Source organism: Siphateles boraxobius, unplaced genomic scaffold (assembly GCF_051911475.1).
Source record: "Siphateles boraxobius isolate OS27281-9 unplaced genomic scaffold, OSU_SipBor_1 12, whole genome shotgun sequence".
Taxonomy (NCBI): domain Eukaryota; kingdom Metazoa; phylum Chordata; class Actinopteri; order Cypriniformes; family Leuciscidae; genus Siphateles; species Siphateles boraxobius.
In genome coordinates, this window is record NW_027508722.1 from 2,239,257 (window position 1) to 2,264,000 (window position 24,744).

The following is a 24,744-nucleotide window of genomic DNA, read 5'->3' on the forward strand; positions in this document are numbered from 1 at the left end:
TGTATGATACTCTCGTGTGTGAGATGTGTGTGTGTATGATACTCTCGTGTGTGAGGTGTGTGTGTGTATGATACTCTCGTGTGTGAGATGTGTGTGTGTATGATACTCTCGTGTGTGAGATGTGTGTGTGTATGATACTCTCGTGTGTGAGATGTGTGTGTGTATGATACTCTCGTGTGTGAGGTGTGTGTGTATGATACTCTCGTGTGTGAGATGGGTGTGTGTAAGATACTCTCGTGTGTCAGGTGTGTGTGTGTATGATACTCTCGTGTGTGAGATGTGTGTGTGTATGATACTCTCGTGTGTGAGATGTGTGTGTGCATGATACTCTCGTGTGTGAGGTGTGTGTGTATGATACTCTCATGTGTGAGATGTGTGTGTGTATGAAACTCTCGTGTGTGAGATGGGTGTGTGTATGATACTCTCGTGTGTGAGATGGGTGTGTGTATGATACTCTCGTGTGTGAGATGTGTGTGTGTAAGATACTCTCGTGTGTGAGATGTGTGTGTGTATGATACTCTCGTGTGTGAGATGGGAGTGTGTATGATACTCTCGTGTGTGAGGTGTGTGTGTATGATACTCTCGTGTGTGAGATGTGTGTGTGCATGATACTCTCGTGTGTGAGATGTGTGTGTGTATGATACTCTCGTGTGTGAGATGGGAGTGTGCATGATACTCTCGTGTGTGAGATGTGTGTGTGTATGATACTCTCGTGTGTGAGATGGGAGTGTGTATGATACTCTCGTGTGTGAGATGTGTGTGTGTAAGATACTCTCGTGTGTGAGATGTGTGTGTGCATGATACTCTCGTGTGTGAGATGTGTGTGTGTATGATACTCTCGTGTGTGAGATGTGTGTGTGTGTGTGTATAATACTCTCGTGTGTGAGGTGTGTGTGTGTATGATACTCTCGTGTGTGAGATGTGTGTGTGTAAGATACTCTTGTGTGTGAAATGTGTGTGTGTATGATACTCTCGTGTGTGAGATGTTCGTGTGTGAGATGTGTGTGTGTAAGATACTCTTGTGTGTGAGATGTGTGTGTGTATGATACTCTCGTGTGTGAGATGTGTGTGTGTATGATACTCTCGTGTGAGAGATGTGTGTGTGTATGATACTCTCGTGTGTGAGATGTGTGTGTGTATGATACTCTCGTGTGTGAGATGTGTGAGTATGATACTCTCGTGTGTGAGATGGGAGTGTGTAAGATACTCTCGTGTGTGAGATGTGTGTGTGTATGATACTCTCGTGTGTGAGAGTGGAGTGTATATGATACTCTCCTGTGTGAGATGTGTGTGTGTATGATACTCTCGTGTGTGAGATGTGTGTGTGTATGATACTCTCGTGTGAGAGATGTGTGTGTGTATGATACTCTCGTGTGTGAGATGTGTGTGTGTATGATACTCTCGTGTGTGAGATGTGTGAGTATGATACTCTCGTGTGTGAGATGGGAGTGTGTAAGATACTCTCGTGTGTGAGATGTGTGTGTGTATGATACTCTCGTGTGTGAGGTGTGTGTGTGTGTATGATACTCTCGTGTGTGAGATGCGTGTGTGTAAGATACTCTCGTGTGTGAGATGGGAGTGTGTAAGATACTCTCGTGTGTGAGATGCGTGTGTATGATACTCTCGTGTGTGAGATGGGAGTGTGTATGATACTCTCGTGTGTGAGATGTGTGTGTGTATGATACTCTCGTGTGTGAGATGTGTGTGTGTATGATACTCTCGTGTGTGAGATGTGTGTGTGTATGATACTCTCGTGTGTGAGATGTGTGTGTGTATGATACTCTCGTGTGTGAGATGGGAGTGTGTATGATACTCTCGTGTGTGAAATGTGTGTGTGTATGATACTCTCGTGTGTGAGATGGGAGTGTGTATGATACTCTTGTGTGTGAGATGTGTGTGTGTATGATACTCTTGTGTGTGAGATGCGTGTGTATGATACTCTCGTGTGTGAGATGGGAGTGTGTATGATACTCTCGTGTGTGAGATGTGTGTGTGTATGATACTCTTGTGTGTGAGATGTGTGTGTGTGTAAGATACTCTCGTGTGTGAGATGTGTGTGTGTATGATACTCTTGTGTGTGAGATGTGTGTGTGAGTATGATACTCTCATGTGTGAGATGTGTGTGTGTGTATGATACTCTCATGTATGAGATGGGTGTGTGTATGATACTCTCGTGTGAGAGATGTGTGTGTGTATGATACTCTCGTGTGAGAGATGTGTGTGTGAGTATGATACTCTCATGTGTGAGATGTGTGTGTGTGTATGATACTCTCATGTATGAGATGGGTGTGTGTAAGATACTCTCGTGTGTGAGATGTGTGTGTGTATGATACTCTTGTGTGTGAGATGTGTGTGTGAGTATGATACTCTCATGTGTGAGATGTGTGTGTGTGTATGATACTCTCATGTATGAGATGGGTGTGTGTATGATACTCTCGTGTGAGAGATGTGTGTGTGTATGATACTCGCGCGTGTGAGATGTGTGTGTGTGTGTAAGATACTCTCATGTGTGAGATGGGTGTGTGTATGATACTCTCGTGTGAGAGATGTGTGTGTGTGTGTATGATACTCGCGCGTGTGAGATGTGTGTGTGTGTGTGTGTATGATACTCTCGTGTGAGAGATGTGTGTGTGTGTGTGTATGATACTCTCGTGTGTGAGATGTGTGTGTTTAAGACAGTCTCGTGTGTGAGATGGGTGTGTGTATGATACCCTCGCGTGTGAGATGTGTGTGTGTGTAAGATACTCTCGTGTGTGAGATTGGAGTGTGTATGATACTCTCGTGTGTGAGATGTGTGTGTGTGTAAGATACTCTCGTGTGTGAGATGTGTGTGTGTATGATACTCTCGTGTGTGTGTATGATACTCTCGTGTGTGAGAGGGGAGTGTGTATGATACTCTCCTGTGTGAGATGTGTGTGTGTATGATACTCTTGTGTGTGTGTATGATACTCTCGTGTGTGAGATGTGTGTGTGTGAGATACTCTCGTCTGTGAGGTGTGTGTGTATGATACTCTCATGTGTGAGATGCGTGTGTGTGTATGATACTCTCGTGTGTGAGATGTGTGTGTGTAAGATACTCTCGTGTGTGAGATGTGTGTGTGTAAGATACTCTCGTGTGTGAGATGTGTGTGTGTAAGATACTCTCGTGTGTGAGATGTGTGTGTGTATGATACTCTCGTGTGTGAGATGGGTGTGTGCATGATACTCTCGTGTGTGAGGTGTGTGTGTGTATGATACTCTCGTGTGTGAGATGTGTGTGTGTATGATACTCTCGTGTGTGAGATGTGTGTGTGTGTATGATACTCTCATGTGTGAGATGGGTGTGTGTATGATACTCTCGTGTGTGAGATGTGTGTGTATGAAACTCTCATGTGTGAGATGGGTGTGTGTATGATACTCTCGTGTGTGAGATGCGTGTGTGTGTGTATGATACTCTCGTGTGTGAGATGTGTGTGTGTAAGATACTCACTGCACGCGCTGCAGGTGAAGCAGCCGTCATGATACAAGCTTCCCATCGCCTGACACGCCTGACCGGCTCCATACACAGCCTGGCTGCACTTCACACAACTGCCTGCAAAACAGCAAGAACACACAACAGGTCACACTTTCAGTTTCACTCTATATTCCATGTCATCCATGTAAATTAAAAATAAGTAAGGAGAACTCAATAGAAGAGTGTCAGAGGGATTAACGCTAGGCACAATACTGTTTCTTCTGACAGGACAGTCAGTGTTAGTTCATGGCAGACTAAGAGCCAGATACACACAGGCTGCTCCAGCGCAAACCCTCCTCTGGCATTGAAAAACGACTGTCAGGATTTACTAAAGCGCAAAGACACGCAGTGAAAAATGAGCACTGAAAAGTCATGGACAGAGTTATTTTTACAGCTGATATTATTGCATATGCATTTGTAGGAGTTTCCCTTTCAGAAAATTATGGGAGAGAATTTAAACAAATCATGAAAAGTGATTTACTAAGGTTTCCGCTCGTCAATTTACTGGTATTTGCGCCACTGATTCAACTGAGTCTGTGTTCTTTAATTTGCGCGTTTAAAAGGGATAGTTCACCCGAAAACTCTGTCAGTAATTACTCTCCCTCATGTTGTTCAACTGCGTAAGACCTTCGTTCATCTTCCGAACCCGAATTAAGATATTTTTGATTAAATCTGAGAGCTGGATCACTCCTCCATAGGCTTCTTCAGGGATTGAAACTTGTTCCCCGAAAAGTTATTAAAGACATTGTTAAAATAGTCCAAGTGACTACAGTGGCTCAATCTTAAGTTGATCAAGCGACGAGAATACTTTTTGTGCGCAAAAACAAACAAAAATAACGACTTTATTTCAACTATTGATTTCCTTCTCTGTGGGCCTCGAGTGAGTTCACTAGTGTAACAGCGCAGCGCTTCTGTGTTGTACGTCACACGTAGGCTCACTATTGGCCGACGCTGGTCATGTGTGAGGAGTGTGACGTACAACACAGAAGACCTGCGCTGTTACACTACGTAAACTCACTCGAGGCCCAATAGTTAACTAATAGTCATTGAGTAAATGGTGAGGCTCAGGGTGAAGATCAAGATTTTCCTAGACCGGAAACTCATTTTAAGCATGAAAGCTTTTAGATCAAAAGGTTCATGAGAAAGATCATGAGAAACTGTGTGTCCTAATGAAATGATAGTTCAGCTGCAATAATTACATTTATTTATTTTTCACTAGTAAACTATTTGACAGGTCAGTAACTGGCTTTGCAACTAGGTTCGTTCACGTTTCACTTTTGTATAATTCCAAAATGATTTGGCGTTTGCATTCGTTACTATACAACGCTAATTACATTTTCTGTTTCCGGCCACAGACCCCCATTTTTAAAGCATAGCATAATATACATAACTAATATACATTGTGCACTGAAGATAAGTAGTAGTAACAGTGCAATATTGCATCATTATGCACAGTCAAGTCCAGTCACCTTTATTTATATAGCGCTTTTTACGATGCTCAGTGATGGTTCATTTTTGTTGTAGAAAAGTTTTTAATTTAGTTAATTTATTTATATATATATTTAGCTGCTCTGGAGTAAACCATGATGTCATCGCCCAGCTCAGTTCTCATATAATGGTGCCATATATTCAGGCAGATCAATAATATTGTTGAATATTGAATTAAATCTCCCCAACTAAGCAAGCCACTGTGAATAATGCACTAAAAAGAAGATCTGTGTACCAGTATACCTTATGTTCACATTAGCACACACACATCAGATGGTAAAGTGAGAGCTAATTAGTAAACAACCAGACCCTTATGACCTTCAGAGAACATTACATTAAGATGAGCTTAAGATAGCCGTTCAGCTCAAGTGAAATCACAAGACTGGCCGTCGGGAAGGTGAGCTGAGAACACACGGGTCTTTGTCCACGTCTGTGGGTTCAGGCTGGTGTACGTGGCATGTGCTGGGAGAACATTTAAGCAAGCATGAGCTGAGAAAGCACCGTTAAACAGACAGAGGTCTCCTCTAAGAGCTAGGGAGAGCCAGCGCTGGAAACACACAAAAGAGCCTCTGTTTCATCTGGTATTCAGCAAACATCACGCTAACAAGATCTGCCCACTCAGCTAAACCTGGTCCGAACTCAACCAGCTCAGTCAGACACAATCAGAGCCGCATCTGCTTTACAAAAGGGCTTTTCATTGAAAGAAGCAATTCCAGTAATTCATTTAAACCGAGTCTGGATTCAGTGCAACTGCTGGAGAATGTTACATTTAGTTGACATACGTCAATGACGTAAATATGCTGGTGTAATGCTTTGAATTGATCACGGCATCAAAAGTGTGGGAATTCGTTAATTCTCTCCTATATATCACGTTGTTTATGCAATATGAAACTAAATGACAATTGTGTAGATCAAGTCAACGTGAGCAACGTTTTGATGCAACAAGTGAATTTCGGATTACAATTGGCACTATAGTACTGAAGTAAATCATATTCAATGCCATTCACGGTGATATATTGGCCAACAGATTCCCGTGAGCACCAGTGGCATTTGTTTACAGCACTACATCTACAAATAAAAGACTAAATCTGTTTTTGTTATTCACCAGCCCACATGTGCTTATTAATACATTAATGGAAGTGAAGCCAGGCTCCTAAATTTACACGTGCCAAATGCCACATGCAAATAAAAATGAGCTTTGGCAAGTCGTTAAAACTTTCTTGCCAGTTGTCCCGGACTGTACTAACAGACACATAACGATGATAAATAATAAACTGATCAGACACATAATGATAAACGCATAATAAACTGAACTGGCTCATGCGGTCGGTCACATGACTGTCAGCTCAACTGTAAACAAAATGTCTGTAATTGCTCGCACAATAAATACATTCATGTTTAATTTAAAAGTAGGAAAATAATTTCCCATTTATTATTTGATTCAATTTGATTTGATAAAAACGGAAAATTGACACACATTGGTTTAAATAATTCTCTGTCAAGTAGTACAATTATGCATTGTGCAACCCCCAACTTAGATACAGTGAATGTATATAATAAAAAAAAAAATTTTTAAATATTGCAATAATGGCCCATTTCAAAACTTTACGTGATTTTGTTCTCGTTTCCCTTTTCATTCTTAACAACTCCTGCTCACTGTAGTGCAGTTTAAAACTCGTACACATTACTGCGAAATGCAACAAGTAGCCTGCCATACAGTGCTTGGCTGTGGTCAAATAATATTTACAAAACCAACTTTTGGATGAATCCCTTCTTGTAGAATTAGACATGCGGATTTGGGAAATTAAATGACCACATAAACTTGGAGTTTGTTAAAAAAAAAAAAAACATTGGGTAATTCAGCTGGGAATTTTTACATCGGTGGTGGGAGAAAAAAACTGACATTCTCGATTTGGCTGCCAATAAAATTGACCAGCCACTTTAAATTAGAGCTGCACGATTCTGGATGAATTGAGAATTAGTTTTTGTTTTTGTTTTCAAATAGAGACCACGATTTTCAACAGACAACTAAACAAATTACCTTGTAATTTACTAGTGGTTCTGATATTGCTGCTGGCTATTTAAAATGTTTAATTAAATTGAGTCTTTTTAAAAAAAAATATTTGAATTAATGATTCTATGACTCACTCATAAATACTTGTTTCATTGCTGGATGAATCAGCATTTTTAAACAAATCTTGAATTAATGATTCAATGAATCACTCAGAAATACTTCACTTGTTTATTATTACTGGATGAATCAGCATTTTTAAGCAAATCTTGAATGAATGATTCAATGACTTACTCATAAATACTTCACTTGTTTAAATACTGGATGAATCAGTGTTTTTAAACAAATCTTGAATGAATGATTCAATGAATCACTCATAAATACTTCACTTGCTTCATTTTTACTGGAAGAATCAGCATTTTTAAACTAATCTTAAATGAATGCTTCAATAATACACTCATAAATACTTCGCTTGTTTCATTACTAGATGAATCATTGTTTTTAAACAAATCTTGAATGAATGATTCAATGACATATATTTTAAGTCTCTTGTCAAGTGGTGTAACGATGTAATGATTCAAAGCGAAATTACATTCAAAATGATTTCAATCGCTTCCATAGACATCAGTGTTTATATCTGAACTATAGACTAAACTTTTATCCCAGATCTTCTGTCATGATATGAACATTTGTTACAGAAATAATGATACTGTGTGGTTAAAAAAACAAATTGTGAAGCGGTTTCATACCTAAACATTGACAACTGCTCTCTCTGTATAAGCGGCAACGCCAACGCAGATCTGAATGAATGATTTTATAAAGGTTTGATACATGAATCATTGGCATTTAGGAATGAGATCATGTGGGGGTTTGAATCAAGATTGCGATCTTTTAATGATTAAATGTGCAGCTCAACTGTATATGTTGAAATGATCTTACATCCCCATGAGAAACAATTACCGCATGAATAGGGCTTAAAAAATGACAGCAGGCACATTTTCCACCATTGAGAGGTTTGCCAAAAAGTAACTGTGGACCCAGATACAGTCATTCAGGAGAGCAGGACATGAACTCAAGAGCTATGGGACAGGAAGCCAAGAATCCTAGACAACAATTAAGATAAAGCCATCTAGTCGACAGGAAGATTAAGGAATCCTTCATCAAAAGAGCACAGGGCACAAAGCATGAATGTGTGTCTGCTTCTGGTGTGTATGTGCGCGCGAGACGGGATCTCATCCATGATCTCATCTCATCCAGTGTCTCTTCCCAAACTAAACCGAGCGGCAGGGAGAGGCCAAGCGTAACCCACTCCAGACGGGGGGGACGCCAACCATCCGTGTGTCAACAGAGGCGAAACCACCATTAGACTTCACTAAAGTCCTGTCATTTATTAACATCTCTTTGTCCTTGTTTAGCTACTCTGTAAAATCCAGACATTCCTTACAGATCCCTGCGGAGTAGCAGCTGTCAGACTGAGACTATAAACACCAGCATGGGTTATTATGCCAACTCAGCATCCAGAACACATCAACAGGACACAGGTGTAAGCAAAAACATCCTTCAGTGCATTTCGGATGTAAACAGAACAGCTTGGTCATCAACACACTGTCCAATGGCAAGTATCTATAATATTACACTACTTAGTAGGACTTTCATTCGATTTATGGATGATTTTTTTTTTGCGAATTCAGAACGATTTGATTAGAGAGGATTCACAATAACACTTGGGGCCCTATCATACGCAACCAGGCGGACAAGTGTTTTTTTGCTAGTTTCAGCCTGACGCAGTTTTCTTTTTCCCTTCCTGCAATGTTGTTTGAATATCAAATGCATTTGCGCCCATATGTGCACCCATGAGCTGCTGGTCTGAGAACGAGATGTGTGTTCGGGCGCATTGTTGGAGCGTTGCTATTTTGAGAAACTGAAATAGACTGAGGCATTGACCAACGCTTTATTTAACCTCTCGCACACAAGCAGATCCGTCTCCTCTTAGAGAAGCGTTCAGTTTTTCCGCTTGCAAATCCCGTCATGTAAATAGTGAAGTAGTCAACTGGCTTTTAAGGTGAAGGGGAGATGAGACACTGATTGGTTTATTTCACGTTACGCCCAAAACACACCCATTACTCATTAAGAGAATACGGACGACCCTTTTAGACCATGCGCCGCGAGCACCGACCATTTTTCCCGTCGTTAAACTAGCAAAAGTGGATTCGGACACGCCATAAGTGCACTTGCGTCCATGTTAGTTCTTGATGCTATATACCTTTATTTTAATAGCCTATAAAAACTGGCATATGTAGAAAATTACATACAGTCCAACATTTAAAAAGGCTTTAAAAGTATTAATAGTTCATGTTAACTATTGTGTAGGATGGTGTTAATGTATAGGCTACACAACCTTATTACAGTGTTCCAGGTGCATTAAACATACACTGCTTCCATGGATAGACAAGAATATCATGCACTTTCCCAACTAATCCTAAACTCACTTTCATTCACAGAATAGTAAGAAAAGCCCTTTGTTCTTCTTATACAGAGTATTTTATTACACACCTTTGCATGAGGAGAGGTTCTCTTATTTTCATTAAAATCAAATGCTACAGATGATTCATTCATTAAGACAATAATTCATTCAAATCAATTATTGAGCGAAATAAAGGATCCACGATTCAAGATCTGTGCATATGCATCGTCAGGATTTGTAATTGATGCATCAAGGAAACGAATGAATCGTTGCACCCCTACTATTTACTATTTAACTGTTTGTTTAATGCAGGCATTATTAATAATATGGATCCTTTTGACATTTCTGGGGTTCTCAGAAGCAGAAGTTGTCAAGTTGGGTAAATGCCAATAATGATGAATGGAAACGCCAACAATTATAATTTTTGCATTTCCATTTGAAATCAATTGCAAAAGATAAAATCCATGACAGCATTTCTATGACTTTCCAAAAGAGGGGGAAAAAATTATCGAGAGAAGAAAATATCATCATTAGAGAGAAAGATTTCCAATTTGCAGTCACTCCCTACACTTGTATTAGAAAAACAAACGCAAAATGTAGACGTATTTGTACATAATTTTACAAATATGAAAATATAAAAAAACTTTTTTTATACAAAGATTTACGGTGTTCATAACCGAGTCTGTGGCACATCATCACAATCTGGGAGTGTTTTCATCACAGCTTGTAAATGTTTTAAATTAATATATATGTGTGTGTATTGTAATGTATGTTGGTATGTCTTTTAGGCTGTTGTTGAAAATAAAAATAAGAACTTGTTCTTAAGTGACTTGCCTTGTTAAATAAAGCTTAATTAAATCTGTTCAAAAGGGTCCATTGATGATAGGTTACACCATTTCCTTTTTCTACAGAAAATATAAAAATCTAGTTTTAAAAACCATTGTCCAAACTACACTTGTTTATGGCCCGAATGATATTTGACATTTTCAAGGTTTGAGAGCTCTTAAAAAGAAAACATATGTGGGGTTGACAAAAAAAGCAATGTACTTTAATCACCCACGCCTCAGTTTACATAAAAATCCTTGATTTGTTCAGATCACGCAAGGCCAAATGCTGTATTTGTGACACAATATATTTCCTGGTGCGAATCAGAGAGCGAGTGACAGTTTCGAGCCAGAGTAAAGGACAAAGGTCAGGAGGATGTGAGCAGTGTTTTCATGCGTTTAATAGTTAAATTTAAACCAGCTATTTCCCAGTGATCACATTATACACCACGCATAAACAGCAAATGTCCAGATACATGCGTAAAGGAAATGTTTTATGTGTCTATGTAGGCTTAAGCACAAGAATTATCGTGTTTGTAACTATTGTATATCGGTATCTTTTCTGCAATCACAGTAACAGATAGTAAAGATACTTCCCACAGTATGAGGGCTTTGTGCTTTTCCAGCAGGAAATTCCTATAGCAAAGATATTTACAAGTGCAGCTTGGGATCACCTTTTTCATCTGATAACTATTCTACACTGATGATACATCAATGCACTATATCTATATGACAGTAAAACCTCTCAGTGATCTATTTAGTTACAGAAGGAACTGATTCATTATGATGTTTAACATCAAACAAGTTAAAACTGCTCAATGCACCATTAGAAACTACTGTCAAAAACAGTGAAACTGGAACAGACGCACATCAGATGTCAACATTTGCCACCAGTTAGCCAGTAAAGCCAGAATACTGAACTAGTTCAGGAACATATGCTCATTAATAGGGTCCAAATGAGATTCTGCTCCTTCTCGTGTGTCCTGTGTTCTGCGGTGAGTCGCACTCAAAGACCACCCATGTTTTCTTTACGTATTTTAGAAGTCTGCCTAGGCGCCAAAGTGTTTCAGTTTTTATGGACCTCACTTAGGTTATAGATGGCATATTTAATTTGATTCCGGCTATAAGAACATGAAAATTAACCATGACCTATAGCCATAAAGACATTGGGCCTCATTTATGAAACGTACGAGCACAACTAATTTTTGTGTAAATCATTCGTAAAAACCGTTCAGACGTACATTTTCGGATTCATCAAAGTGTTTGTATTTTTAAAATGTTAGTTGGTACAAAATTTACACGTATAAGTACAAAAAAACATTAAAAACTTTTTTTTAAATTCTTTTAGGCAAACTTGATGACACTGAATTCTGATTAAACACTATGTAGGGGAGAGCAGGGGAGAAAGTACAATTTTTCAGGAAAACATAATTTTAAAAGATATTGTTTTAGACCGAGATATATTTTTGCTGTGGTTAATAACTCACAAGTGTGGTCTATCAATACCAGGTGGCATTTTGTACAAATGTCGAATGACTTCAGTATAATTTCACTATGAACATAAGTTGCACATTGTTACTTTCGACCACGTCAGTTGGGACGAAAGTAACACACAGTTGGGTCAAAAGTAACAACAATACATTTACAACAATACATCTATATTTTAATTTTGTGTTCCTCTGGTTTTCATTAACTATGACTCTGTTCATATAACTGCAAACATATTTTGTCATTTATCTTTGCAAAAAAATTAACATTACATTTTAATTTTAAATTTCAGTTTCATCAAATGTTTCAAAAATAACCAGACAGTACAAACTTGATTTGCTTAAAATATTTTTGTATTGTGAATGTCAATCCATTTTATAAAACATTCAACATAATGAACAATATGACAATTCAACTAAATAAGATAAATTCATGAATTATCAAAATAATCTAACTGTAGTCATGTTTCCATCCAGCTGTTTCTAATCGTAAACAAAGCAGCGGGACAAAAGTAACAAGTGTTACTTTCGTCCCGACTGGAACTCCTGACACTTAAACCCGAATTACTTGTATACTGAAAAACTCTGACAAGGCTAACTTTATCATGTGTTGCAGCACTAAATAACATGTAGATTGATCATTACTGTGACACATGAAACGAGAAACACAACTTGTAAATAGAAAAAAAGTACCGGTTCAGTAATTTACTTGCCGTACTCGAAAATAGCTTTCCGGACCTAACCACGGGAAACGATGATGAAATCACGTGATATTTAGCAGCTCTGTCAGTGGCTGCATGCTGAACATGCTGTCATAGCTTGAAACGCAAATGTAGTCAGGGCTCAGAGAAAATCGCTTTGTTACTTTCATCCCGTGTTACTTTCGCCCCGGTTCTCCCCTACCATATTAGTTTGTTTGCCCATATAGGTCATCTTAACTCTTTCCCCACTACTGACAGAATTTTCCCGCTTTCCGTGTTTTCACTGTTATACTGTAGGGGGCGCTGTTACACATCTTCTAAAGGATTACTGAATCTCCTTATCAAAACACAGGCGAAGAAGAAGCGGAAACAAGCGATATCATATGTAATGCATTTGTAAAATGATGCAATCACTAACATTAAACAGCATAAAAACTGCCTAATGTTGCTGAATGAAATGTCGACCCATTTTGGGATGTTGATGGACTCGATCTAATCCCTCTGTGTTTTGATCATCGTTCTGAATCAGATCTGGATGTCCTCATATACACATATATTTAGCAAGCAGAAAACTTATGTTTTCTCTCGTGAATCCAACACGGAAGTGACTTAAACTGCACTTCATCCACTGGCCACTAGAGACAGGCTTAATCCCATAAACCCCCATGTTAAAATGCCCAACTTTACAGCAGAAAAAAAATATGTTTACAGCCTGGTACAAAACATGGTTTTGGTCTATAATGTTAATTTTGCCCTTCATGACAACTCTGAGGAGGGGGTGATTTTTGTTTTTATAACTCATCAGTTTAAATTATATTAAGCCTCAAAGTTCTGCATAATTAAGGGCATGGAAACTTGAGTGACAGGTGGATTGCCGCTGATGTCACTAAGGCCCCGTTTACACGTACATGGTTATTTTGAAAAACGGAGACATTTCCCTTCGTTTACACGCAAAAGGAGAATTCGCCTCTGAAAACTATTCTTTCTAAAAACTCCGGCCAGAGTGGAGAGTTTGGAAAACTTCGTTTGTCTTCTGTTTTAGAAAAACAGCGTTTTAGGCAGCCGACGTCACAGTATGCGACAGAACTTGCACCTGCGTCAAAACAAGTGTGACCTCTTTGTTCAAAAGAGAAAGTGATTCGTTGCTGTTGTTGCTATTTTCGGGATTCTGATTAGCTAACGTGGGCTTCAGCTTCTACACTGCCACCTACAGGTTTGGCATGCTCTTGATGGCATGTACACGGGTTTGTGTAAACGAACACTTTTCTGAAAACTGACAGGTGTGCACAATGTTATTTTTGAAAAAAGAGAGGGTGAAATGTACGTTTATGAAAATAGCCGGCCACGCGTAGATGTAGCCTACTAGCCATTTGTCTGCTGTCTGTTAGCGTCACGTCACCTCAGCTAATACGCCTCTTTGCCCATTTATGGTTATCCGGGAGTGACGAGCTGCCAAGATGGCGACGGCCGGCTCCACCCACTTCGGGCTTCAAAAATTCTCTTCAGAAACATACAGGTGACATTTCGGAAAGATATGAGGTTCAATAAACAACAGAATTTTACCAGTTTTTACCAACAGTACCCCTTTAAATCTCCCATATTTCCCGAGCTCCTGAACTTTAACCAAAAATCATTTTACTCTTACATCAACAACTCATAACTAAAGTAAATTTTAACTAATCTCAACATTGGGCATAAAAGATAATAAAGATGTGTTTGGTTTTTGGATATATCCTGCAAGAGACATTTGGCAGGTCTTTTGCAGAGGCAAATGTGAATGAATACAGATTTGTGTTGCAGCCCAATGGGGCGAACAGGACTGGCAATGTTAGTTTAGGGTGGCTTCATACTCAGCGGGCACTGTGCAACTTTTCAAGGAAAACATAATCCTACAGATCAGAGCCTAACTCAATAAAAAAAGAAACAGCAAAGTCTGCCTTTGGTGATTAAACTGTGATGAAATAAAATAAATGAACACCAGATGAGAAAGAATTCAAGTCCCAGGAATAGCTTCTGGAAAGGAAAAAGCCTGGAAAGGCAGGGATCTACTTGGCTCTTTCACACACTCACACACAATTGACTGACTGTATGGTGCACATTGTGGCAACCACACACACACACACACACACACACACACACATATGAAGGGAAGGTCAACTGGAAACAGAGGCAGAGGGTTTTTCAATCAACAAGCTGCTAAATACAATTGCAGATGTGAGAAAGATGAATAGAAGAACACACTGGCAGTGATCACGTTGTGCTTACCAAAGTACTCAGCCTTTGGCTGGACGTCCATCTCCTTTTCCAGCCGCTCAGTTAAAGCTTCTAACTTGATTTCAGCCACAGATTGACCCTGATCCGCCTGTGCGTGGAGGGGCTGGCACGGGAGTTTGAGTGTTCGGGAGGGGCTGGAAGACTCATCGTTGGGAGACTCTACTCCTGATGTGGGAGCAGGGATTGTCGGGATACTCGGCGCAGTGTTTTGGGGTTGGAGTGGCTCACATTGCTTCCCTCCATGGGACATTGGAAGTGGGGTCACATGGTTAAGCGAGTGGGTGCCAATGTTATGACCTGCCCCGTTTAGGCATGTTGGTCCACTGGATGACCACTGGGGAGTTATGGGTTGACTAGCATTAGCTTGATGATATGAATCCCTGTATGTTCCTGTTGGCGATTTCCCAGACGTGGAAAAGGTTTGAGGAAAGCCTTGGGACACTGGAGAATGATTCAGACCAGCTGCATGAGAGCTAGAAGTGTTGGAGAAAGGAGATAATGGCATCTGAGACGGGTGACCACTTTTTGACCCCCATGTGCCAGGAGGACTTGTTGATGGTGATGCCCGGGATGGCACTGGTATCGGGTTAACAGCATTTCCAGTCTCCTTACTGTCATAACCCCTGACACTGGATCCATCATGTAAGCCGGCTGAATGATGTTTTTGTCCTTCATAAGATATGTATGGAGTCACATTGGCAGTGCCAACCATTGGTCCCGAGATGATGGGTGGTTTGGCTGCTGCTTCACCAGCTTGTCTAAAACTATTGATGGGTGGCCTGTCTTTGGTGTAAAGTGTGTTATCTGACACTTTCGGATGACTTCCATTGATCCTTGCTCCTGGCAAACTTTCGTTTCTTGATATCTCCTCTTGCTGCTTTTGCATGTGTATTCTGCTCATTTTTGAGGCAAAAACTTTCCTGGTTTCTTCGAAATCCGGGTTGTTTCCTGCATCTCTCTTCACGCGAAATAAGCCGTCCTTCGATGCTTCATACATATTCAAGTCCTCGATGAATTTACTCGCCTCAAGTCCCAAATCGTCGTATTTATCCATGTTTGAAACTGGAAAGACACTCAGAAAGTAATTTTTAACGACTTCTGTCCGTTGAGGAGTTAGTCAAACCATTGAAGATGGAAAACTGATGGGGAACAGCTGTTCAAAGTAATTTACCTGTGTAAAAAAAAAAAAAAAAAAATCACTCAAACTGCAAAAACCACGTGAAGAGTTTGTTTACACACAGATTAAATCCACTGAAATAGCCGACGCGCCAAAAATACTCCGCTAGGCGAACAATCGCGATGGGAAAGCTATTTCAAAAGTCAATATCAGCCTCTGAATAAAAAAAAAATAGAAAAACTGAAGACAGCGACAAAAACAGAAACTCTAATGAACTAAAAACAACTGACTGTAAAGAAACGGACAAGAGCAAAACTAAGCTAACTTTCGGAGGCAGCTCTCAGTTTAGGTCTAACGAAACCCGACTGAAAATCGAGAGCTGGTTGAAACTGCTCCTTTAGCGAACTCTTCTACTCTATGAGAGAGAGATTGAGCGACTCCCGCCTCCGTGCTCCTCTTTGCTCGCGCCCAGTGTGTGTGTGTGTGTGTGTGTGTGTGTGTGTAGGCTATGTGTGCGCGCGCGAGTGTGTGTGAATGGAGAAGCGCGAGACCAGCTGTGCAGTTCACGGGCGCGCGGAGAGGAAAACACACAACAGCGGGGAGTTGATTCTCACGGATCCCCATGATAAACATTCATTATCAGTCTTTTGGGGTTTTGAAAACGCTTTACGCGGTTTAGAAAGCATGTGTAGCCTACTTGAAAGAGACGTGTAAAAAAATCTACTATCGTGCGGTTGCGTAGTAATTTCACATGATTAAAGTAGCCTACATTGAAGATAATTTGCTCACCACAAAACACAAGGAAATAATCCAGCACTTAATTATAGAGAATTTTACATCTAACGTTGATTTTGAGATGTTACCAACTGAGGACAAACAACAACAAAACTCCTGTTTATCCACTCGACAAAAATGCCGGGTTGTTTTCAACGGTCCAAAATGGATTTGTCGTGTGTTGTTGCTTAACTGTGCCGTATATAGGCCTATTTATAAATATAAAACCTCCACATTTTGAGCACGCGCCTCAACAACAGTAGGCTACAACATTGCTACCGTCAGTAGGCTACATTGTATATTAGCCTACTATCCACTAACAATGGCCACTTACACTAAATTAAATAGCCTAAAATCAGAATCTTTCACACGTTTTGATGTTTTATTCACGATACTTAGGTCGGGTTAGTAAAATTCTCTTTCATTTGCCCCTTCAAATAACCCACTTGTCACCCTGTGAATGAATTAATGAATGTTTTATTATTATTATTATTATTATTAATTACATTTTCATTGTTTTCACATTTAGTCCCAAAAAGGAAAGTTTTGTCATGATTTATTGACCCACCTCATTCCCAACCTGGCTTGCTTTCTTCCAAAGACCACAAATCATGTTAGATATGGACCTTACCGAGCTCCAAAAAGAAATTAAAAAAGCATTGTAAAGTACCACATGCTGTATAGTCCAATTCTTGAAGTAATTTGATCAAAGTTAAGAAGTTATTCAAACAACAATCTTTCCTCTTTTAGCCTTCAAATATCATCAGCTCTTCTACATATTTTAGCTTGGCACAGATAGATCTCATTTTACTCATCCACTATTGCAAACTAGTCATCCGAGTTAGTCTACCAATTATTTTCTATATAACAGCTCTATTTTTTTAAAAGATTAAGGATTTTTTAAAGGATTTTTTTAAAAGTTGGACTACTTATTAAACTTTTGTTATATTGCTGTTGTTGTTTCTTTCTCGTTCAGAACATAAGATTCACATCACATGCCTCATAATGTAAAAGTCCTCAAATACACACAATTCACATGTGTTTGGTAGTTCACTTGGAGGCCACATCATCATGACCTCATCGGAAGACAAAGTAGCCAAAGCTCCCAAACAAACTGTGATGGTGTGAAGAGGAAAGTGAAGTGATAGATAACGGCACTCATGTGATCAGCTCCACAAGCCAAGCATTCCTGAAGCAACATTATCTGCAAGAGCGACAGAAACACTTTCCCCTATTAGCACACACCTCGCACGTCCCACAACACAACACACACTGACACTTTAAAAGTCTGAATGTCTTTGCATTGTAGGGGAAGCTTCTCTGAAACTAGTTTGACAAGCTATAAATTAAACTTGTTAAGATACAGTCAAGCCACACTTTAAAAACGGTAGTTAGCTACAGTAGCTGCATTGAAAATACTTTACAATGACATTGTATATATTAGTATTACAAATGACGGAATAATTGTTTTGAGTTTCTTTTCGATTGACAAAACGCAATGTGTGTGATCTTTTAGGTTCATTACAAAACTCTGTTGGGACAAATTAAACTATGACGGGTCATCAGAAAATCAGAAATACATTTTTCCCAAAATAACTAGGCTACTAGATGGAGTTAAGATGCGTTTTTGTTGCAAAAATATAATTTCATGAAAATTCTGGACATTTATAACTAATATAACTTATGTAATTGTTACTGTTACTGAAAACTAGGTTAACTTCTTGACACATTTAACATTTGTTTCACAGAAAACAATTACGGTCCTTAAGGGGGGAGTTTTCCCCATATACCCTGATCATCAGACCATCTCTTCTCTGTGAACTGTGCAAGATGCGTGATGAAACAAAAAAAGTGCAATAATGCACAATTTTAGCGATATAATAACAACGCTTCAAAGTGGAATGAAGCTTCTTTCGCGCTACTTGCTGAAAAAAGTAGTTTGCTCCAAAAAAAATGCTACACTGTTTAGTTAAGTTCATAGATATATACACTAGATGTCCCATTGGCTATGGCAGTTTATTGGAACGAATGCATCAATAGAGCCGCCATCTTGGAACAGGGGAGCCCCTCCTCTTTAATCATCAGCGTCAATGTAGGAAAAGGTCTAACGGAAATAAAATCACCATAAATCATCATGAATGCGATTTCTAGTTTTTTTGGTTCGTTCCAACAGTCAGACATGCATTTATCACTGAGTCCAGAGGAATTTTAAAAAATGTGTGAAATTTTTAGAATTCGTTCGTTCGAACATCCATTCGCAGCACAAAAGTCCGACATCAGCCATGAATTCAAAGTACAGGCAGAGATAGCAGCATTACCTAGCTACTTCCTATGACAAGACCCCTGTTCCAAGATGGCGGCGGTTTTGACGCATGCTCAGAATCTCAAGGCGACATCTAGTGTATATATCTATGAGTTAAGTTACCAGCGTCTCTACTTGTAGTTAGCTCCTACCCAACACTATTAGCTGCAAAATATTACAATTAAGTGTAATTTGCACTTAAATGCTATTAACTACCTTTTCCCATCATTTTCTGATTTTGAATCAACAGCTTTGTCACTGATTTTAAGTCTGTAACACATATTTGGTCAGGCGTCGTTCATCACAATATTTTCCATTGTTTCACAAGCACAAAATGTCACACTCTTCATTTTGAAAATTAAATGTTTTGTTGAATCGCTTTGAACCCGGTTTTTTTTGTGTGTGTGTGTGTGTGTGTGTGTGTGTGTGTGTGTGTGTGTGTGTGTGTGTGTGTGTGTGTGTGTGTGTGTGTGTGTGTGTGTGTGTGTGTGTGTGTGTGTGTGTGTGTGTGTGTTTAAAAAGACCGAACACTTTCCGGAGCCATTGTAGACCAGCTTGACACTGGTCATGTGTTATTGTGTTATTGCTGAACAGTATTGACATACAGACTGAGAGAACTACAGGGGTGTTTCATTCAAATTACTATATCAGTATTCAGTTTCAATTCAAGTGAAAATCTGACTTGAGAAATTAACATGAATTTCCTGAGGATCATTTTCTCTTTGAGAAAATTCCAGCACCTCATGCTTCAATCAAAGAAAATCTGCGATTCTGTACAAAAAGGTTTCTATGAACACTGACACTAATTTACGATTAATGACCTAGAAATACTGCAGACTGAAATATTTAACATGTTTTAAAAAAGTTATGGTAACACTTTACAATAAGGTTAATTAGTTAACAAACTTCGTTAACATGAACTAAGAAGGAACAATACTTCTTCAGCATTTATTAATCTTAGCTAATATTAATTTCAACATTTACTAATACATTGTTAAAACCAAAGGTTGTATTTGTTAACATTAGTTAATGCACTGGATTTTTTAACAAAGATTAATAAATACTGTAACAAATGTATTGCTCATTGTTAGTTCATGTTAGTTAATGCATTGACCAATGAACCTTATTGTAAAGTTTTTTCTAAGCTAAAATTATCGTCCGCCAAGTAATGATCAATAATCTGATACTTTAGAAAAATAATAACACTCCTCTCCTCAACAAGTAACATGATTTAAGGAAACAATACAAAGAGTTGTGCCAAAGTTTAATACTTTTAAGGATTTGTTAAGGATTAATAAGGATTTGTTCAAATCTTAAAGGTGCTGTTTGTAACTTTTTCACTCTACTAAAGCATAAAAAAATGCGATTATATGTTATACATTGAGGAAACATGCTAAGTTCACATTCTCGTTTCTCTGAAAAACACTAGCCTACTAGAGCCAGTTATTTTACTTTGAAAGGTGTGTTTCCAGGCAGGAATGTTTGGTCTGTAATACTGCATGTTGCCAGTTTACCAATTTTCATTGTCCATTGCGCTCGATCCTGTTGCGCGTCTCAAACCGGCGACCCGTGTGAGCGTCGAGTCTGAGGATATTTTGAATTGGACTGCAGTACCTATTTCAACCACTAGTCATTCTGTCATCTTACAGACAGCACCTTTAAAGGGAAACCCAAAAGAAAATGCTTTGGTTAGCATTGACTTTCATCATATGGTCAAAAAAGACATTTCTCAAAATATCTTCTTTCTTATTTTCATGGAAGAAAGATAGTCCGACTGGTTTGGAATGACATAAGGGTCAGTAAATGATGTCAGAAAATAAGAGAAACCACTAATATGAATACAGTAAGTAACACAATACAAAAAGACACAATACACAGGAAATGAATACTCTAAAAATATCAAGTTCATCTGGGATGAAAAGAAAAACCCCTTCCTCTTTTTAAAGTCAGCACATTTGAGGAATGTGGGACTTCTGGGAAATTTTGCTTCAGAGTTTTATTAGTGAGTCACTTAGATAAGGCCATAAGGAACAGCAGTGGGGATCAGTTTCAGACTGAATTATGTGTGGCTCCTGACGAACATGAACAACAGAGGTACTGTCAGCGAGTGTCCCGGGACGTCAATACCCTGAGGGAATAACACTTCATGTGACATGAAAGGCTTCCTTTATGACAGTTCACAACTTTTTGTTCACTCAAGTACTGAGAAACATATATCTCATGCATTTGGAGGAAGGTCAGACACTCAACATATAAAGCAACCCAGTCGAAACCCGTTTAGCGCGGCTCTAACTGGAGCGGTGTCAGTGTACGTTGTGTCTTTGGGTTGGGCAGCCGAGACTGAGAAAATGGGGCCAAATTACTCCAGTGTTGAAATTTGATGACTCAAGTCTCTCCGTTCACATTTCCAAAGGGAATGACGGGCATTGGTAAAGCAGTCTGACAGGACCGCATAGTCTTATAAAGAAGAGATTATTCATTACCTTCAGATTATTGTTCTGGAAACAGTGTCCCGACTATTCACTAAAAGAATGGAAATATGTTCTGGTTTCATCTGTTAGGCTCCCAAACTCACAATTAAAAAGATAGTTCAACCCAAATTTATGATACCATTTCATTGCTGTATATACATTTTCTTGAACATAGATGAACTAAAACATACTGTATCTTGTCTACCGTGTGCACAATTTTCCCTCAGAAATCAATTTCACAAATACTTGAAATTAGAAAATAGAAAGACTGAATTATTTTCTTGTAAAACGTGCAGTTCTTTAATCTGTATTTACAACTGTAAAAAAAATGTATAGTGTACATTTTAGTTATTTGTCTAATTTTAATACATAATATTTTTCACAATTTAAAAAAAATATATTATTATTTCTTTTTGTGTACCGGAAGCTTCACCGAAACAATTTGTGTGTGTGTGTTTGTAAGCATATTTGGCAATAAATCTCATTTAGATTCTGAAAAATTACAAATTATTTTGTCACCCTTGTGTCACCAGTTTTGGTTGGAGAAATTTCTAGAAAATCTCTTATTTTATATTCCACAGAACAATAAAAGAAAAAGTTTTTGACCTTGTCATTTTAAATTAAAAACTCATAACTGGATCTTCCAGTGAAAATTAGAGATGTATGCAGGATTCTTCAATCGTTTAGTCCGCTTAATCTCCGCAATCCTTACTAAGTCCAACATTTTTTTTTAATAATCCGTTTCACTCAGATGTACGTCACAATATGGAAAAAAAGATCTGACACTACTTCCATTGCATCTTGATTTCAACAAGCATGTGCATTATCTGAAACGGCTTGAAAAAGACAAAAGCAACATTTCTGATAAAATGTTATTGCTGATTTGGCTTGTTATTGCAACATACAGTAGGGTTAGGAAACAGTTTTGAGGATTTTTGCCTATTCAAGATGATACAGTACAAACTGTACTTGCTTGACATAACCAAAGCATAAACTGGGTCCTTACACCGGACTAAGCGCAATGATGGATAGAAATACGGACTGTTTGTGTTTTAGAAGTGTGGTTAGATAAAGAAAAGCAAGATTCACTTCACACAAGTGTGTTGCGTCAACAATTTTCTTAACTTTTGTCTGCATGAAAGTGTAGCTTTCTGCATCATTGTAAAAAAACAACAACAAAAAAAAACATCAAAGTGGTGAACAAAACATGTTTTACCAGAAAACACTATTTCTGTATTTCTACTTCATAATGTCATGTTTAAAGTCCCCATGAAATAAAAAGGGAAGTTTTTTAGCTTTTAGTATATGAATATGTCAGCCTTACTGTTATCTATAAGCTAGTGTGCTCTAAAACAATGACAAAATTATATAAGCGTTCAAAACTTAGTCTATGCTCTCCCGCCAATATGGATCAATGAGTTTGATGACATCACTTTGCACTTCAGCTTCTCATCAGATTTTCTGTCCAATCAAATGCTCTCTAGAATCTGAAGCTCCGCCCCCTACACTATAAATAGACGCTGATGCTGCAGCTGAAATCATCATTTGTTCACACATTTACGGTTTTCTACATGGTGAATGACACATAGTGCACTACATGGGGGATAGGGAAAGATTCAGACAGTGTAAATATGCTTTCTGTTGGGGTGAATGAAGTCTGGTTTCACATTAGTGTCACGTGAACCGCCACAGAATGCTATTTTAAAGATAAGGAGAAACGGTTTGACAGACTCGGCATTAGCACTGACGGGCAGAAGAGATAACACATTTGCCATGCACTAACATAAATTACACACTTTTCAAACTACACATCCTCAGCATGATTATGATCACAGTTTTGCTATAGTAACCGTTTCATATTAAGTATAAAAGGGGAATCTATTATTAGATTGTGGCTGTCATAAGCGGTCAAGCGTGGCTTTACCGAGCTCAACGGCTCTGGCCGAGCTGTGATATAAACTAAACACTTTTGGCTTTTTTAAAAAAGGGGCGCCGCGCTGCTCGATATGTCTTCCTGTTTTAGTGAAAATAACGGGCACTTTAGTGGGCCTTTAAATTTTCAAGCAATTTACGAGTGAAACTTGTTTCAAACTTCAAAAGTAAATTCTAGACCAAAAAATGTTCAGTGTACTTGTGATCCAGCATTCCCACTGAAATAATTGAACTCACAGTGTTATCTGACACAGCGTAATCTTCAGTGTGTAGACGCCCGACACAACCAGCATGACCCCTGCAATTAAAGACTCCGTACAGGACAGAATGAGCTCCGCCATGTAGTGCACAGTGAGCCATTCACCGTGTAGAAAACAGTAAATGTGTGAACAAATGACTGATTTCACCTGATTTCAGCTTCAGCGTCTATTTATAGACCAACGCCACTTTTGCGTCATCGAAGGGTAACGCCCCTTTTTGGGGGAAAACAAACGGATTCCTCCGAGAACAGAACTCGCTCTAGATCTGCAAAGTTTACACACTACAAACATACACACTCTCTTTGCCGGACTATTCAGACATCTACCACTATCTCGTGGAATCACCAAGTAAGTAGCTTATTTTTTTGTCATTAACACACTCACAGTATGACACACTAGACGATGAGGCCATGAGGGATGTTCCATTGTGTCGGTTTGTATTTTGGTGAATAAATTACTCTTTTTTTTTTTATATGACGGATATTTTCTTCATCTACCGAGAATTCAACACCGGTAAATACACTTATCTCAGACCATGCCTCTGTTCATTCAAGCTTGTGAAATGATATATTAAAGGTGTTAACCAAACCTAAAGTGATGGGAAAAGATGAGATGCCAGGAAAGATTAGGCTATAATAGTTTTTGCGTTTACTTGCATAACTTTTGTGTTGGCTATATAGGCTATATATTTCCTCCCTGCTCTTTATTTCATTCTCCAAAGTATCTCTGGGGAAATTTTTCGTAGAAATTTTATGACCGAATAAAACTTTCTCAGGCAATTCAAAAGTTTTGCAAGTGAACGCAGAATAGAGATAGAATTTGTTAGGATCATATAGACCAACGCTACATATTTTGCTGTACACTGTAAACCTTTTTACAACTTTCAAAGTCCTAGACACAAGCAGAAAACAGCCAAGTCCACTTTAGTCCTAGCCTGCCACTATTTCAACAGTAAAACAGCCAAGGTAGCGTGCCTAGTGAGAGCTAATCACGTAGCTGCTAGCAGCTTCGTCTTTCTAACTAGTATAGCTAGTCTACAACAAAACTATGTCAATAGTTTAAATCAAGTTAAATATGATCCAATTGACATGGCCTCATCGCTTAGTTTGTCATACTGTGAGTGTGTAATGACAAAAAAAATAGACT

General features: G+C 38.7%; 1 protein-coding gene across 1 annotated transcript in view; it reads right to left on the reverse strand.

Moving 5' to 3' along the window:
* The window catches only part of limd1a (LIM domains containing 1a), a 42,400-nt gene extending 26,009 nt beyond the window's left edge, over positions 1-16,391 (reverse strand). Inside the window, exons 1-2 of the mRNA XM_077206199.1 lie at positions 14,734-16,391; positions 3,470-3,571 (exon numbers count right to left, since the gene is read on the reverse strand). Of these exons, the coding sequence (XP_077062314.1) occupies positions 3,470-3,571; positions 14,734-15,796 (1,165 nt within the window). The 5' untranslated portion in view covers positions 15,797-16,391. The remainder of the gene's footprint in view (positions 1-3,469; positions 3,572-14,733) is intronic.
* Positions 16,392-24,744: the final 8,353 nt, after the last annotated feature.